Source organism: Poecilia reticulata, linkage group LG8, assembly GCF_000633615.1.
Source record: "Poecilia reticulata strain Guanapo linkage group LG8, Guppy_female_1.0+MT, whole genome shotgun sequence".
In the NCBI taxonomy this organism is placed as follows: Eukaryota; Metazoa; Chordata; class Actinopteri; order Cyprinodontiformes; family Poeciliidae; genus Poecilia; species Poecilia reticulata.
Window position 1 is genome coordinate 24,313,554 of NC_024338.1, and position 18,631 is coordinate 24,332,184.

General features: G+C 35.2%; 1 protein-coding gene and 1 long non-coding RNA gene across 2 annotated transcripts; both read right to left on the reverse strand.

Annotated features, from left to right (window-relative positions):
• Positions 1–1,736: 1,736 nt before the first annotated feature.
• LOC103469196 (nuclear GTPase SLIP-GC-like) lies at positions 1,737–9,323 on the reverse strand. The gene is made up of 18 exons (XM_017306211.1): positions 9,207–9,323; positions 9,016–9,114; positions 8,504–8,594; positions 7,195–7,411; positions 6,871–7,095; positions 6,196–6,399; positions 5,937–6,112; positions 5,619–5,709; positions 5,452–5,539; positions 5,219–5,340; positions 3,852–4,028; positions 3,628–3,779; positions 3,389–3,506; positions 3,122–3,230; positions 2,902–3,035; positions 2,470–2,551; positions 1,993–2,074; positions 1,737–1,898 (listed from the first exon to the last, which is right to left on the reverse strand). The coding sequence occupies exons 2-17, from the start codon at positions 9,032–9,034 to the stop codon at positions 2,010–2,012; spliced, it is 2,070 nt and encodes a 689-aa protein (XP_017161700.1). The 5' UTR covers positions 9,035–9,114; positions 9,207–9,323; the 3' UTR covers positions 1,737–1,898; positions 1,993–2,009.
• Positions 9,324–10,514: 1,191 nt separating this feature from the next.
• LOC108166494 (uncharacterized) lies at positions 10,515–11,549 on the reverse strand. The gene is made up of 4 exons (XR_001776850.1): positions 11,390–11,549; positions 11,214–11,295; positions 10,755–10,867; positions 10,515–10,559 (listed from the first exon to the last, which is right to left on the reverse strand). It is a non-coding gene; the product is annotated as an uncharacterized LOC108166494 (long non-coding RNA).
• Positions 11,550–18,631: the final 7,082 nt, after the last annotated feature.

An 18,631-nucleotide genomic window follows, 5' to 3' on the forward strand; every position in this document is an offset into this window, starting at 1 on the left:
ACATGGTTTCGTTTTAGATTATACATTTGGATAAATTTCAGCTTATTAAAAAAATAGTCTACAAGTCTTGTCTTATGCCATTACCTCAGGATTTGGTTTGTGTTTGGTTTGTGCATCTCTTGTTTTCTTTATTCTGAGTATTTAAAATGTACATAAGTGGATATAAACTTATGGATAAAAACATAAACTTGACCTGCTAGTCTTTTAGAGTCCTTCCTTTCCTATGTCAAAACATGCTTGATCAGGAGAAAGAAAAGTTGGAAAAAATCCCACTCCATGTATATACTAGAGGGCATTACCAGGACCAAGATGAGAAGAGTCTGAGTGGGATAGATGGAAATTAAAATCATAAAAATGTAAAAACATTGGACATGTTGACAGACCTGATTCTCCCCTAACCTTAAAAATGTAGTCACAATGAAGAAAAAAAAAACATCTGTGTGCTGTATTATTAATGCTGTATCTGTTCACCAAGTTGGAACGTATAGTGAACAGATCGGAATCAGACAGGAATCGGATGGGAGCTGATTCATTTAGGATTAAAATCTGTTTCCATGGTACAGCCTTCCTCAACAGGTTTCTGAATCTCTATCGGCTGCATAACTTCACTTAACGCCGCTCTTTATTGCACACTGCATCCAAGCTGAGCAGATCATGACTCAGAGGTGAGAGTGAAGCAGAGTAAAGAACTACTGCTCACATATTGAAATGCAAGAGCTTTTTGCAGCAGGTTCTGGTGCCAGTAAGGGGAAAAGCTAGAGCATCTCTTGATTTCCTTTTAGCTAAAATAGATGAAGTGTGCTCCTGTGTGCTTTATTCCAGACAACACAGACCCAGATGACTTCATAACCAGACTCACCCCTGGTCCCAAAACAAAGTCTGAAGAATTTCACAATATTCAGGTATAGATACCTCTTCATTGTACCAGTAACCGTATTAATCTTATATGTTTCATTCCATGTGTGAGGCACCTATTTCCAAAATGTATCACTACAGCTATTAGTGACAAAATTCCCTACACCTCCATCTTATCTTTTGCCCCAATATACAGTTTATAAAGCTTCCTCTGGGAGGATGAGGCTGAAAATCCACATGGTGAAGATTCTGAAGAAGACCCTCATGATTACTAACCCGGAAACCCTTCTTCATATGACATTTAAGCAAATACTTAGAGGTGTGACACTTTCTTTTATTGTTAGGTTTGTTTTCAAAAGATGGATTTTATCTTAGGGAGAAGTAAGGCTTGTTTGAGTGAGTTCATCATACAGTGAAAAAAAAAATCTATTCATATTATTTATTCCAACTTTTACCCAAGCAAGAAACAGCTAAATATGAAAACATGTACAGCCAAAACTGTCTATTTTTTGAAACTAATTAAAATCTTTATTTGTTAAACACAAAAGTGATGCATTTTATTGGTTTTCAGGCATGCTAAAACTAGCTTTGTATAAAACATGCATAAAATCTGAATTGGACAAGCTAACCCTTCAATAAATGATTCTACATTGATTAAAGAAAACTTTGATAATTGTTTGTGAAACATTTAAAACTCTTCATGTTTATTATACAGTAATAAGGTTCAGTCTTATCTAAAGCTTCACTTGTGACATGTTTCTTTCTACAGTTTAACAAACAAGTCATTTGCTACAAAAAATCTCAAGTCTTTCAAAGTAAAAAAAAAAACACTTTTTAAAAAACTTTTTATAATTAGGTTTTTTTTTTTTTTTTTAGAAATTATTAAGTACTATAATGATTTCTATATAAGCATAATGTTACATGACGTGATCAACAAACATGCAGAAATTTGTAATAGTAATAAATTTGTTTTAAATTAATAATCTTGGAGCAAAGTTGTTTCAGTATTCCTTATGGTGATCCTTGTCATGACTTCAGATGAGCTGTTAATTTGAAAGACAGGAAGATGTTTTATTCAAATCATATACACCATTGATCAATACTGGTCAATGTTGAAAATAAAAAACAATACTTTACCCTTTTCATGAGCTTTCCTAATTTGAGCTGTTCTTAAGCTTATTGTAGATTTTCTTTACCATTACGAGTTCTGCTGAAACATCTAACAAAGCAGTTTTTGATGAGATGTAGCATCAAATATTTATAGAATGCCTTTCAGGCCACAAGGGGGAAGAAAAGAAAAACATGCCATGTTTGCTTTGTCCCTGTGGTCAATGCCCTGTTGTTGCTGGATGTTTAAATAAAAATAAATAAATAAATAAATAAATAAAAAAAAGCTGCTACATACAAGACACTTTAAACAGCTGAGTAATTTTAATAATTTATGAACGACCAAGAAGACAAATGTGATGCAGACCTGATTTGTTCCACAGCAGCGCATTGATAAAGCAGAACCTCTGTTTGTGCATCTTTTTCCCATTAAAAGTTTGCCGTCAGTCAAAAAAAAAAAGAATGCCTTTCAAGCCACATTTCAAACACAAATAAGTCTTGATTTACCTGGAATTGATTGACCATCTGTCCTGAGTGAGAGGTCAATGGAGTTGTTCAATGTATCCTTCATTGTTTTCAAAATTTCCACCTAATTTAGAAGTAAAATCTTTATTTTTAGGTAGAAGTCTAAAGCTGGATTCAAGACAAACTAGCTTGCACATACAATGCCCTCTGCAATTACTAGTAGATGTATGAAATCAATTTTAATAAATTATGTGCAATCTAACACAGTGCCACACTGTGTACACAAGTACCTCTTGCCCACTATTAGGTACGGCGCAGGATTTGTAAAACTGTGGGTCTGTTTCTTCTACTGTAAACTCTGAGTAGGTTATTAGAGTCAGAGTAATTGTGGAGGACTTTGTTTCAGTTCAGATTTTGCTCTGGATGAGCAAAACATACTGTAGGTACTGTTTAAATATCAATATAAGGACAAACCCTTAAGCTCAGCAGGTGGTTCAACATGACGTTTTTAGCCTTAGCAAACATGGTGTCCTTTGATTCATAAACATGTCTTGATAGAGTTCGTCTCATTTTTTTCAGCATACCAGAACCCGAGTATCCTGCTGCAGCTGCAACACAAAGATAAATAATAAATGGTAAATTATAAATATGTTTTACTGTAAAATTAATTTTATGTGACGATAGAAATTCTCACTCTTGTAGCACTCTTGCATAGACTTCTCAATTGTATCTGTCAGGCTGTTGTACATTATTTTCTTTTGGTCTCTGATGTGTTTGATGAGCTGCTTCTTAATTCTTTCCTCCTTTGAGAAATATAACAAAAATTACTTCACCACAATGTCATCTTTTGTTTTTTGCAGACCAAAGCAACTAAAGAAACTGAATTGCTTTCATTAAAATCTATTATAAATGGTTACATTTAATTTTTAATGAACAAGATTCCTATTTTCTCATCATTTACCTCTGTCTGCAGAAAGATTAGCTGCAGCGTCACATCTTTGTACTTTTCCTTCAGATTTTCAGTGTCCAGTGAAAACTTATCAATGACTCCATTGAATGGACCACATTTTCGTTCATTTCTGTAACATTTTGAGATACAGAAGTCATTCAAAAATCATACTTTATGATTACTTTCTTTTAATAAATCTTTAAATTGTGGATTTAGAAATGTAGTATTTTATATTTGTATTAAGTTCTTACGGGAAGGTCTTTCTGAATTCCTCATCAATGCTGTCAGTCAGGAACGAAGTGAGTTTCATGTTGAGGTTTATTTGTTTTCCCTTTTTGGTTTTGGATAGTCCACCATTTTTGAAAACACTCTTCAATGTTGCATGATAACCACCCTCGTTTCCCTTAAAAATAATGCATTATTTAAAACACATGCAAATTTAAATTTACTTCATGGTTATTGCCAGGTAACATACCCGAGGAAACAGGAAGTTATGCAGCTTTTTTTCACATGAGCTTTTAGATCGTTCAACCCCTTCACGCAGGCATGTTTCAAAAACCAGGTAAGCTTTTTCAATTGCTTTTTGGATTTGATCGAGATGAAGGGCTATGTCTCTCTCAAGCTTTTTACATAGTTCTTCGTTTCTTTCAGGCTGAAATGAAAAGATAACACCATGCTAGTACTTACTGTGAAGCCTAGAAACTGTTTTTGGAATAATTCAACAGGCCTCTGCTCTGACCCCTAACCCTAACCCTCATTATTTAAGCATGTTATTTAAAGGCTTCCTTCAAGACCTTCAATAATGTTGCACAATAATTAAATTCATAAATAAAATAACTTAAATGACATGCTAAAAATGGCTATGAAGAGCAATAAATACTGAAACATTTACAGCATTTATAAGAATGGAGAAAATTTGTGTTGTATTTTTAACAGTAACTTAATGTTAAAGATACAACACTAACACTGGAGTTCTCTCATTTTTGAGAGAACTCCAAAGATGATATGACCTACTGAACTTAAAACTTCCAAGATAATGGTAGAAAGGAGAGGGACGGACGAGTTTTATCTTGGAGCCTTTGAAAAAGTGACGATGTGCAGAAAGGTCAGAGATTCAGAGGCGAAAGGTTATGGAGAGACTAAGAAATTTGAGAAAAAACCTTAAAATCTGCCCTATTTTACAGAGAGCCAATGAAGTTGTCCAACAACAGTAAAATGTTCACTTGAAGAAATCTACCAAGATTTGAGATGGAAGTCAATAAAGAGGCCATCCACAATGAAACAGCAGGCAATCCAAGATTTATCCTAATGACATTTGCAAATAACAGTATTGCCAGCTAAAAATGTGAGATGGATTGTGAGTACAGGAATAAAAGTACATAGTAGGTTTACCAAAAATGTAGTCAAGAGGTTAAAGATGGTTAATAAACTCAAATGTGCCTAAGACATTATGCTGGGAAACAGAAATGGTCTGAAATCATTAAAAGGAGGCAATACCATGAGGCAATAACATCAACTTATTCCAAATCATTCAAAGGCACAACTTTTATTAATACTACAAGTAACAGTCCAGAGTCAGTAAATCATTTGTATTTTTAACCAGCTCTTTCTTTAAAAAAAATAGGCTGAATCTGTTTAGATTACAGAAAGGAGATAGTAAATCAGTGTGCAGTAACATTTCTTTCAAGAATGTTTTAAAGTGAAAGTAGAGCAGATACAGTAGTTCAGAAATTTTGGCTACAAGAGCAATCACCTTTTAGGGATCACATTGTTTTGATTAATGTTCTGTAAAAATGTAATGAAATAAAAGAGAGAAAAAAAAGGTTTTCTGTAAAAGCTTACCTCTTTTTTTAACCTGGCTCCATGAATCAAGGAGAGAATCCCAAGAGCTCCAGAAACATAGTTCAGTGTCTCTGAGTGACTGTCATTGAGATTTTGCAAAACATCCTGAAGCTTGGGGATTTCTGTGAAAGCAAAAACTTTATTAACTTTTATTTCAACAGTGTCACAGCCAGATTGCTGAGAGGATCTTAGTTACCAACAAAGCATTCAGAGAAATGAGAAATTTAACATACCAGTGTTCTCTGCACTGATAACCTTTGGTTTCAGAAACTCCTTGGAGCTCACTGTGTACACTTTGAAAGAGTCATCACTGAAGTGTTTCTAGGTTAAACAGACTTTTTATTTATTTACTTATTTGGACATATTTCTTTTAGTTGCTGTCATGACGTGCAAAGCTCACCTTAATCTTTTTTAGCTTGTTAAATTGTCTGCGCACCGCTTCCTTTGCTTTGTTGTTTCTTCTTAGGATTGAGTCCTGAAGGTCAGATGAGCTGATGGCAAAGACATATTAATTATTAGAGTTGCTTCAGCTTAAGACTTCTGCTTCTCTAGAGAATACTGATCGGTCACAAATCCTATTTATTCACAATTTAAAGGTTTATAGAGCTTAGTGGAAAGAGTATGAAGAATTTTGAGCACAGGCTCCTGTTGAGTTTTCCAGTTACATCTCTTAAATATTAAATTTAATTGCTCACTTTTATAACCTCATTTCACTTACTGATCAGTCGAGTCTTCAATAACATCAGATTTTGTGCAGATAAAGTGAATGTTTCTGCACTCCCCACCATTTCCTAGGAGACTACTGACACTCTTCAAGATTTCCCAGGATTCTTTCTCTGATGCTGCTCTGTTGATTTCAGTGACAATCCACACAGTAGAGCAGTTTCCAACAATCTGAAACAAAAATATAGATATAATGACGATCGATAGTATGTGTTAAGACATGTTTCCAATTTTATTAAATACCAATACATTACCCCTTTCCACATTGTATCTCTGCTCTTGTTACGGTCTCCATTTCCAGGAAGATCCACAAGAGTGATGTGTTGGGGAAAATCGTGTGGCACTTTGACAGTCACACACTTCACGAGAGGCCAATACCACCTCTTTATGCCTCTTTCTCCTCCATGATTTGATTCAGTTCTTGTATATTTAATCATTTTAGCAGATAGCTCTTTAGCCTGGGAAAGATGGGAAAAATGGGGAATTTTATTTCAAACCAAAAGTGCTTGTTTAGTTTAAGTTTATTTAATCTTACGAGACCAAGTTAATTTTCATTGAGAAGTCCCCGTCTTTAGAAAATATGGAGGCAAAAGACTTCCAAATCCAGAAATAATATAGAAATTAGTGGTTGCGCTCAATTAATATTTTTTGATTGAGTTAATTGCAGGGTCTGTAATTAATTAACGGCAATCAATCACATTTTAATTGAAAACTCAAAGCAAATAGATGAGTTGTTTCTGGCCATTTTCAAGTGCTTTAACTTCATAGATTAATAAAATATAACTAAAATACCATTCCCTTTTACTATTATTTGTAGCATATAAATGATTAAATAAAACCACTTATACATTTGTAGTTAATCCAGATTTTTGCTGTTCTGGTTTTCCACAGTAACACTTTCAACAATCCATACACAATTTCACTCTTACTGTTTCGCATGACAGTTTTTTTATTGTAGATTGAAGGAATTCTGGTATTTCTTTGAAATATTTCGGGTCCATTAGTTGTTCAGAAGATTTCTCTTTCCATTCCTCTCCATAGAGTGCCGACAGCTTTTCAGCAACATCCTGATAATCATCATCCTCGTCATCTTTTTTCTGATCTGGAGTATTCCCTAGATACTGACTCATTGACCACAACTCATCTTTCCATTCCTAAACATAAAAAAAATAGTTTGATTAGCTTGCATAATATGAAAAACCGTGATTCTTCAGAATGTGAAATAGGAAAGAATATTTCTACAGTTCTTTTACCTCTTTTGTGATAAATTCAATATGTGCCTCATACTTTGTGTTATACATGTTCGCCTCCACCTTAATCATGACTGAAGTACATGCATCAACATCTCCAGATGGCAAAAGTTTCCTCTCGTCAATGAGAGCGTTTATCAAACTGGTCTTTCCAGCTCCAGTTTTACCAAAAACACCAACAAGTTCTCTTCTGTCTGTCTCCAGATCCCTGATTTTATCCCTGTGAAAAAATTTTAATTTAAGGTGTATGAATTTATTCACTTGTAAAATATAACGGTTGATGTCAGGTTTTAACATTTTAGCAAACATACATGTTTGTATTTAAAAATTGTGCTGGAACAGAAACTGAACCTGAAAATATTACATTAAGCCTTTTCTACATATAGCCAGCAGCATGTTTTCAGGGCTTTCTGTGAAGTCCATCCATCTTCACAGAAAGCCTTGGATGGATGGATGGATGGATGGATGGATGGATGGATGGATGGATGGATGGATGGATGGNTGGATGGATGGATGGATGGATGGATGGATGGATGGATGGATGGATGGATGGATGGATGGATGGATGGATGGATGGATGGATGGATGGATGGTAAGAAGGTGAATGCGGTAAGAAGGTCAAAGTTAATGTGGTAGCTTGCTTTCTTTTTTTGCCTGACTTTTTTCACCTTTAATGTAATATGCTTGAACTGTAAATAAAAAAAATCGAAGTAAAATTCCAGGATTCTGTGTTCTTGGATATAGTCTGATTAAACTAAACAAGAACATTTGGCCTCATTTCCAAAAGTTAAATTAAACGTGGTGGTGTAAGCATAATGCCTTGGGGCATGTAACAGTTCTTCAGATAGAAGTAGTTTTTATCAGGGGGATAAAATCATGACAATTTAAGCAAGTACATTACAGATATGTTTGTACTCTTCAGGAGTTGAGGTTAGGTTGAATAAAGTGTATGATGATTGCTTTTTCTTCTTAAACTCAAAATTTTCTGTATTTTAAAATTTCTTGAATGCCGTATCTGTGCCTATTTGATATGCAAATCTCAAAGTTTGTACTGTCCACACCACCTGCACAGCAATGCCTTCTACACTGTCTATGGGGGACAGGCTTAATCTGAAATGAATGGCCAGTGACTCTATGATACAAAATAACTGTATATAATTTTTGATAGCTGTGAGTCATTTTCATTTTAAGACCTGCAAGTCTTAAGAAATCATTGTCCCTAAAAATTATTAAGGTAATCTGAATAGAAAGAAACAGAACTTTTCATGATTTTGAAATTAAACTTATGTAACAAGTCACCAAATGTACTCACTGTAGGAAAGCATTCAGCTTTGTTTCCTGACTGTGTAGTTTAGCAAGAACAAATCCCATTACATTTTTCACATCAGACAGCATCATTAATTCTGATAGCAAAAAAGAAGATAAAAATTACACAATCTTTTTAATAATTAGATATTTTCTGAGGCAAAGCATATTGTTTTGATAATGAATGCATCATAAACCACGTGATGAGTTGTTTAATATTGAATTCTGTCTGCGATCAGGGCAGGATGCCCCCTTTGTATTTTAATGACATTATTCCTACTTGCTCAAATTTCTGTGGTTTGAAGCGTCTTTTATTTGTAATAGATGTGTTTCCAAATAAAACTACAACTCTTTATTGATAACCACAAAATTATACATCTAAACTAAACATCCATCAAAATAGTTTAAATGACAATTGACATGTGGGTGTTTTATAACTCAATTTTACTGTTTTGTAAGTTGGGTTGTGACAAGCTTTTATTCTTTTAATTGCCTGTTGCCATTTTTATGAAGAATTACCTGGCAAAGATGCTGACATACTCCTGCGAAACCGTTTTACTGTTGGTTCTCTTTTGTTAAACTCCTCCTGATCCAGCTTTCGCTTTCTTTTTTTTGAATCTTCAGACAAAAAAAGAGAAAAACCATTTAATGCATTTCTAACTAGGATTTATTTTTGCAACAAGTTACATATGTAAGAAACTAATTCTCACCTCCATCACTTGTGGATGGCTGTACCTGAGAATGAACATATTTATTTAACTTTATTTAACTTCAGTGGGACAAACACTTTTTAATCATTTGCATTGTAGTAAATAAACCACCCTTTAGTAGACAGTGAAGAGTGATTTACTGTCTCTAGTAATGCTTTTAAAAACTAGATAACTGAAGCTTTAAAAGGCTTCAGTGATCATAATTACAGTTAAAAAATAGAAGTGATCTTCACAACTCTTATTCAATGTCCTTTTGTTCTCCGCTAACAATGCAGCATATTGTCCTCAAAGTTTCAAAACTGCCAAACCCTGAGGTGAAAGCACTTAAAAAGAAGGAAACTAAATTATCAGACCAGTGACATGATTTAATTTCAACAAAAGCTGCAAATTGATGTGTGATTGATGTGCAAACTAGGTCTATTGTTAATGGATTAAATTTGCTAATGCTTGTTGTGAACAAGTATTTTATCAAACAGCCTCGGTTTACAATGCCACTCTAAACCTTCATGTTTCTGTATATGGAGGCAGGGTGAAATCAATACCTATCTAATGAAAGGATCTAGCTAGTTCTTACTGAAGTCTCACGCTAGTTTTATTATTATTATTATTATTATTATTATTATTATTATCATTATTATTATTATCATTATTATTATTATTATTATTATTATTATTATTATTATTATTATTATTATTATTATTATTATTATTATTGTTACAGCAGAAGTTGTGGCTGAGGCAGAAGTTAGTGCTGTCAACAGAGACACTAAGTGTGATGTAAAAGGATGTGATAAAAATTGGTCTTTTTCCAAAACCAGTCAGTCTTCAAAATTTCCAGAACTACTGGTCTAAGGCTTGGAGACCTTTAATTATAAAGAATGGGAGTTTGCTTTGACAGCATGTAGTTTAAGTGCAGGAATATTAAGGAACAGTGTAAGGGATAGTTAACACTCATTCCAGGGGAGAAGATATAAGCCTCCTTGTTTTTAGTTGGTGTGATGTGCAGAGACCCTGGATGACATATTTGATTAAGAACTTAATGAAAGATTAGTTATTTTAAAAATTATTTAAAACAAAATATAAACCAAAACAGCCAGTTGTCCATTCAACAAAGATAATTGAAATTTACCTAAGGACAAAATTGTCATACTTACCTCAGCCTGAACAGTTGTGTTTTTCTGCTCCTGTTCAATCTAAATAAAATAATGTAGTGATATACAGGTAAAACATTAATGTAACAATTTCAATCCAACTCAGTGTTTTTGTTGATTACTGTAAATAACATTTAGTGTAATCTGTTGATCTTACTGGTACAGATATAGGTGATGTATCCTCATTTCTATTTTGTTCTTCCTGGAGACAAGCACATTGATGTCATTTGCAAATGTCCAAGAATCCATAAGATTATAGTCAGTGTTGTTGGTAATGATATATTTAGTTTTACATATAAGCACAATCTAAAAGTTTGGGTGAAATCCAATATATTTACATAGGATGTGAATAGTGTGGTTAAAACACGCCTACATGTCATGTAATGCAGCAAATTACCTTTAACTGCCTCAGTTTCTTTCTGAAATGTGCTCTTGGTCCCACTTTGGAAATCAATTCCCCCACATCTTGATCCTCAAGGCAGTACAGATATTTCTTGCCAACGCCTTGTTCTTTAATAAAAAAAGTTGTCTGTTAACAATAAATTATGAAAATTAAATTTTAAAGTTGAAAAAGATGTTTCATAAAGAGTGGGAGTATAAATGTCTTTCACTCAAAACGATAAAGGCCGTAGTTGGTCCCTACAACATCAGTAGTTCAAGAAATATATTATTTGAAATTGGATGTTTCTGTTTTCCCAAAAGGGTTTGTCAATGATTTCGTCAGGGCCAAAGGTCAAATTTAAATTTGCGCTGAATTTTATTGACTTTATAAGTGGATCGACAGTTTGAATTTCTTTAGCAATATAAAGATCTTGCATTTCTCAAAACACTATAGTAAAGAGATGCTATACTTAACCTCTAAATGTTTCTATCCACTTGCTTAGGCCCCAGTCATTTAATGTCTGGCAAACAAAGTCATCCATGATGTAAATAATAAACTGCAAAAGAAACCGTGATGTCTTAATCAGCAGCTTAACACAACATTTTTTTATGTAGTTAGAATTATCTAAATTTTAAAAGGAAAAGTCTCACCTGTTACTGAAAATGATGACAACAAAAGATGTTCAAAAAGGAGGTGAGAACAAATAAAAAAGACGAAAAAACAAGACAGCAAAAAACAAGTTTTGAAAACAAATAAAAATTTGAAGTGGAATTTCACCAGTTTATTTGCAAAGAGGCCGTTCACTGGTTCTGAAAATGGAGGAGAAGGAAGGTGTGGAATATACGACTTGAAAAAAACAGGAAGAAAAACATTAGAGGAGTGGCTTCGTATTACGAAAGTGTAACTGAGTGCTTATTCTTTACACCAAAGATAAAACAACTAAGCTGTTAATGTTTTTAAGAGTTTATAAAGATAAGTTTTGCTTTCCTTGTCTTTTTTCCTAGTTAATCATTTGCATAACGTCTTTGAAATGTGTTCCTATATATAAAACCTCTTTAAGTTATGTTTTCTGGACAAAGAAACACTTTGCAGAGATATAGTTGACATATAATTGTACACATGTAACTAAATGTTTCAAAATATAATAAGCATCACTTAAACAAGAGAGTAAACAACACAAATGATGTAAACAGATTGTGTAATTCAAAGCTTTCACTTCTTCTTTCTTGTCTGCACCTGCTGAAGTTAAAAAAAAAAAAACAAATCAGAGAAGCGAAGCAAAACGGGAACACCTGCTGAACATTTACATCATGGCGCATCCCATCTAGTGAAAGTCTTTGTTGGGAAATCATTAGATGGTGTTTGCTTTGCAGCCAAAATGTGAATAATTTTTCCATCAGCTATGGAAAAATTACCTCATGCCAAGATGAAAGACAATGAACATACTAGATAATAAACATAATTAAGTACAAGGTAACTCAAGGCCTAAAATATTTTGAGTGGTGTATTGTTTCCTCCATTTACAAATTTCTTATTGATATCCTGTTTTATACTGCACATTACATAAAAATGCTTTAAATAGGACATGTATTTGAATGAAGTTGTTCAGGGTGTCGTTTACTTCTCCTAAGTTTATATCTGCCTTGTTATCATTCAAAAATCCTTTCTTTATGCAATCAAGAAAGTACAGAGTGAAATTTGTGGTTCTGAATCTTGTTTAAATCAGATAATATATGTGTCAAGCATTTTTTTCATTTGAATTACGAGAATTTGAAGCAGYAATTTATCTAGCTGTCATGTTTTGCAAAGCTACCCTCCTGTAACATTACAGTTAGCCTCTTTAATGTATTTTGTTTGGAGTGTTTCTGATCAACACAAAGYCGTGGATGAAAATGACATGGTTTTCAAGATTTGCTCAAACATTTCTTACCTCATGTTTCTTACCCCATCTGCTGGAGAAGTTGTGATACAGCAGCATTTTTTTTTCTACATTTCTTTTCCAGTACTGTRCCTTATGTTAAGTGCTTCTGCAAGAACAGAAAAAATTGAAGTTGTCCAAATGTTATATGTATATTTTAATCTCTGACTACACCTTTGTAATAATCAGTGGCACAAATATGACCAGGACCCTTAGATTTTTATTGCCAGATTCACTCCATGAGCACAACAATGCAGCGGTCTGTTTATTAGGCCATTAAAACACAAGCAGGAAATCTCTCCATCCACTTTTTTACTCTGGACACTAGGGGGCAGCAGTAATCAACAGCAGACTTGAGAAACCACGTTTAGTTTTTCACAAGTTAGGTGGTTTTATTATCAACATTTTAATTATTTWACAAWAGAGAWAGATASTAAAGARGGAAAAGAAACAGAACAACCAGTATTTGTTTTTCTTTTAACCTAAAGTGACATCACCTGTTAATGTTYATGTAATGTAAGGCTTYTCCAAGGTTTACCAATATGTGGGTATATGACAATGACTCCACACATTGTGAACCACTATATACTTAGTAATGTGTTTATTAAAATCAGTTTCAGTGAATCAGTCTAAAGGAGCAAAYATCAAGTGTAATTGCTTCCAAAGGGAATTGAGTTGAAAGTTCAAATTGCAAGAATATTAGACTTTGTACAAAACGAAACATGACCATTTATAAAACAATGTAACCCCATCCAACCCTCTTCATCTGATTCAGGAGCACAAACAGAGCATCACTRTCTCTGCAGATGTAGAGGAGTTTAGAACATGTTTGTCATGCCGTTGCTTAAAATAAATCTAAYGCTCATTAAAACTTTTCTATTTATGCTTTAGATGGGAYTGTTCCAGGTTAATGTTARCGCTGACTGGAGGCAGGAATCAAACTCAAAGTTACCGACATGCATTAAAAATAGAACAAGATTATTCACCTAAAGAACCATGTTTGACATGTATTCACCTGTGGAAATTTCTTGTCATTTGAATATGATTAAACTGTCTGATAACCTTTACAGTCTTCTGGTCTTGGTAGGGCTGTGAAATGTTTACTCTGYACTGACAACATTTATTATGAGGTACTTACTTATTYATTTGCTWTAGTGCGACTCATTAACCATGATAGAATATCATAGCATGCTTTGAAATKTTATAACGTCCCTGTTCAGAGGTTTTGAAATCAAAGATTGCATTTGACCTTGGTTTTATATTATGTTTACCTCTTAGTAGTTTCAGTCTGATGCTCYCAGGCCAGCTGTATTAATCAGCACCGACATACTGAAACTTCAGTCTGATTCTTCGTATGAGCGCCTCTGTTCACCTGTCCTTACTGACCGAGCCCAGCTGACCAGACCTTTCCATGAACCTGCTCGGCGGTGACAGCCGTACACAACCAATGTGGAACAGCACACCTCCTCAGAACCGGCCGGACAATGGTTCCTTCAAGACCAGGTCCCCCAAGGCAGACATTCAGYCAAGCCAGATCGTGATGAGGCGCTGACTCGGCAGCAGCCACCCAGGTGTGTCATGCTCCCGCAACACAAGAGCTCCTCTATGTGCCACCTGTTTACCTCATTTTACCTCATTTCCCTGCATTTCCATGGACTATATTTGTAGTTTGCTGAGCAGAGAGGGTATTTTCCTGTTGTCAGGTTAATTCTCAAACACKGGAAAGGATAGAAAAACACAAGAGGCCACCTTCACCTTGTGGAGGCAAAAGTCACTGGGGAGCAAGGCGATGCTGGAAATCCGTAGAAGTTAAGTTACGATAAACAGAAAGCACAAGTGGAATTAAAAAAAGCAATATGCTAAATTTAAACAGTGTTTGCTGTTTGTCTGGGTCAGTCAGAGTGTGTATGTGCTTGTTTTCCTCCTGGACTCCCTCTCTGCAAAGGTCATTTTCAGAGCACGACTTATTAAGAACTGCTGTAAGCAATAAGAAACCAAACCCAAATTTAATGTTGATTTTTATCTCAATGATTTAATTTACCAATTAAATTACTCTCATCTTATCCTTCCCAAATCTTAAGTAATGCTGCTCTGGCTATCATCACCTGAATATTAATCAAAGTAACATAAGCAGCACTGCTTTTCTGAGCCACTGTGATTGAATTAGGCCATTGTTCATGTCAGCCTATATAAACAATTTGAGTACTGTATTACAGTTTAAATTTCTGGGTGAAMAAATACAAGTATAGGTTTTAAAAGAGATTCTTTAAAATACTTATAGAAATGCCTTATTGCATTTTCTATATATTTTCTAAATATCTTTACTCATGCTCTTCTGCAGTACAGGAAATGATCATATTATAAAAATGGTCCAAGTCAAATGAATTAATTCCAACTATTAAACAATGCAGTCAAGCTTTGTTCACTATTCAAACTGATTAAAATTGTTCCCATCATAGCAAGCGGCAAAAAGACAAACCATARTGTGAGTGGCCATCTGCAACCACCAGCTGGGGTTTGATTAAGCCCATTTACTCTAATCCTCTGAAATAAAGTGAAACCAATTGTCTTCAGACATAATCTAATGAGTAAATAAAGTCTGAAATCTCAGAATAAATACTGCTGGTCTGTGAAGGCCTTAGAGGTTTGTTAGGAAACATTAGTGAACAAACACTGACATAAAGAAATATAGGAGTAAAAAATGACTTAGTAAGAAAGAAAACATGTACTCTGTTCTTTCTTTGTTTCTTTCTTTTCTKTGATATTCCTCTTCTGTATTTTCAGTGATGGTTTTACAGCAGTTCAGCATTTCATGTCACATAGAACAACAACTAGCAGGAACCAAATGTGCTTCAAGTGACTTCCACAATTTGGCTTTACCTTAAAAGTTTGGGAAAAGGTCTTGGGTTTTAAGTTGAGTTTGTATGAAGATAAGAGGCTTGAGAAGGCATCGTGTCTGTGGACTGTTACCATGGGGATACAGAAACAAACGGCCGTGTGTGTGCGCATGCGCGTGCGTGTGTGTGTGTGTGTGTGTGTGTGTGTGTGTGTGAGCAGACATTTGCACGACTGCATCTGTCTTCTCGCACCAGGTAAACACTGCATTCAGCCAAGAAGGATGTCTCGGTTGAGATTTGTACGTGGCAACTGGAGGAAATACAAATCTTGGTCGGACGTAGAGCGCTTTGATTAGCTGAACGCATTTAGATCCAAGAACAGCACAAGAGGCTCTGGGAACTGTTTGGAAGAGATACAGTGGAGGATGCCAGCGTTCGACTGAGGCATCCATGGAATGATGCTTTAATAAACTAAGAAGATGAGAATAAMTTAGGAGGCTCCTTGTAGGATCCAAATAAATTAGATGGCATCTCTTGTTGCGACCTGGTAACCAAACCCAGCTGGTCAAACTGYCAGGAGGAGGATAAAAAAACATACGTTCTCAACGTTCTTTCTCTCCTATCAGGCCGTAAAAGGCAGGCATGTTGTTTAACGAACTGCAGTGGATCTTCTGAATGAACAGGCTTCTGAGGTGCAGGGCACTGCAGCTTCACTCTTCAGGTTCATTCAGAGATGACAGCATGAGGGAAAGCCCCTCTCCTGCTGCGTTAAAGCACCACATCCTCCTGTTTCCCGGATCCCCTCCCTTGTCGTCAGATGCAGACATAGTAACACTGCTGTATTTTTACRGTGTTTGACAAACTGCYCCTTAACAACCAAACCCAAACGCGCCAGGGGTCCCATCAGTCAGACTCTGCAGCCATAATCACTTTCTCGCTGATAAAACCTGGTGATGTTTTCCTCTCATGAAAACCAAATATATAACTTTCCAAACATTTTTTTCTTTTTTTCAAATGTTTAAAGTTCATTTCGACAGCCATAACTTATTTTTATCCACCTGCCAAATGTGCAGCTCAGTCACAATTAAAACATACAAAAAAACATTGGGTTATGCATCGTTGACAGTTCAGGCATATTTTATGTAGCAATTAATACATAAACAGAGAGTCCTGCTAGACTTTATTATTCTGAGTGGAATCGAAAACTACTCGCTCTAATAAATCTGGCCGGGCGTGAAGTGAGAGCAGCTCTGTTGACAGCCAGTGTTTCACTGCATGGAAAAGCCAGCTCTGAACACACAGGGAAAACACACATCCGCACCCACACATTAACAAATGTTGATGGAGCCGCGGCTGTCCCACAACTCTGCGGGACTCTGGGAGCATTAACAATGTCCCCTTTGCTCCTGAAAGCTCTTCTTCCATCCCCTCTTTCCTTCCACATCTTTCCTTTCCTAACCCACATCCAGCCACTACTGGTAGCCTCATCACCATTGCCATAAATATCAGCGACCTTTCTTCATTTACATATATGCTGCTGGATGTGTCGTATGTGAGACTTTCTGGCATTTTAATATGAAAAGTCCTTCATAAACWTCTTAAACCCTTAGTTGGTCACAGCAGATGACCCCTCACACTGAGCCAAGTTCTGTTGGAGGAATATTCCTGTCAAAAAGAGTTTTCCTTCCCACTTCCACATCATTATATGMKCAGTATATTGGATAACAAAGGTTTTAAAGCCTCAGTAAAGATTTTTAAGGTTTTTCATCTATGGAATAAAAATWCTTGGAGCAATTGTTTTCTCTTTTTATGTGTCTCCCATATTTGTTGTGATGTTATGCTGATGATATTCAGATTTATTTGTATTCAGAACCTGGCAAAGCAAAGGTAGAACTGATGGTTTATAAGCTTCTCTGGGAGATATTAGATTATGTACTAATGCCGAATAAACAGCAAAAATAWTTTTTTATYGTGTTTAGAGAAGCAGTCTGACAAATTTAAAGTTCTTMYWATGGCTTATTAAGTTAWTAAAGATGTTATTACGTCCTTCAACCAGGTAAGAGGGTTTTCCTTGTCATAGCGTCTTAGTTGTTCCCAGAACTTCAGCTTTTACTCTCTTATCTSTTCTAGTCAGTAACTGGTTCTGCAGAAATAAAGTTGAGTTGAGTTTATGTCCGTCTTTCTAACATTATTCCAGTATTTAGCCATGTTTCAGTGTAAGAGCTTAGTCAGTGACCTCCATTTATACTGAATCTACATGATTATAGACACCATTATAGCCTTCCTACGAATACCTTGTTAATCTTCTCTCACACCCACCACTTTCAGTAGTTTCATCAGCTGTCAGGTTTGTACTGAGTCCTTGTTGCCTTATAAAAACAAAATTCCTCCTCTCTTAATGGGTCAGCCTGGCACCGGATTATTTTAGCAACAGGTTTCAGACATCCTGTGTTTGGCAGAACATCAGGATCCATCCTATCTTACATTACAATACATAGCGTTACACAGCTATGATTTATCTTGTATTTGTTCATTACTTTAAACTTCCAGGCAGAGAGGACCGGCACTCATCTAAGGTGTGGAATCACATCCTTTCATTCATGCTTTTTGAAGACCAACCACTTATCCTGCCATCACTGATGTAAAGTTGCTGCATAACTGCTCTTAATTACRAAAATGCCTTCCACACCAATCATTATGTTGTCTTTTCAACATCAAAAGAAGATCAAAGTAATGSTTCACTTTGATTTTTAGTCTGCAGTTAGAATTCCCCAAGGAATAATTTTTACTTTTAGCTCAGCATAACAAGTAGGTTAAACTGTTGTCTTCCAATATGTGGAAAGTTTGATTCCTGTTGAGCTTAATTTATCTTTCTTAAAATCAAGAGTAGAGTTGATTTGATCCTGTGAAGCATGGATTTTTTTTTTCTCTTACATCTTCTTCAGTTGTTTTTTGAGAATCCCGCAGAGACCGGGTTAGTTGTACAGATGAGATCAGATAAAAATGTTGTATGAAGGTCAACAAACATCACTGACACAAATAATTATACTATTATCCTTCTTTGTATCGTTCCAGGTTGTGACTGTACCCATTTTTTGCAACCTGTAATGATACATTTCTTTTCTCTCTGGCTTCTT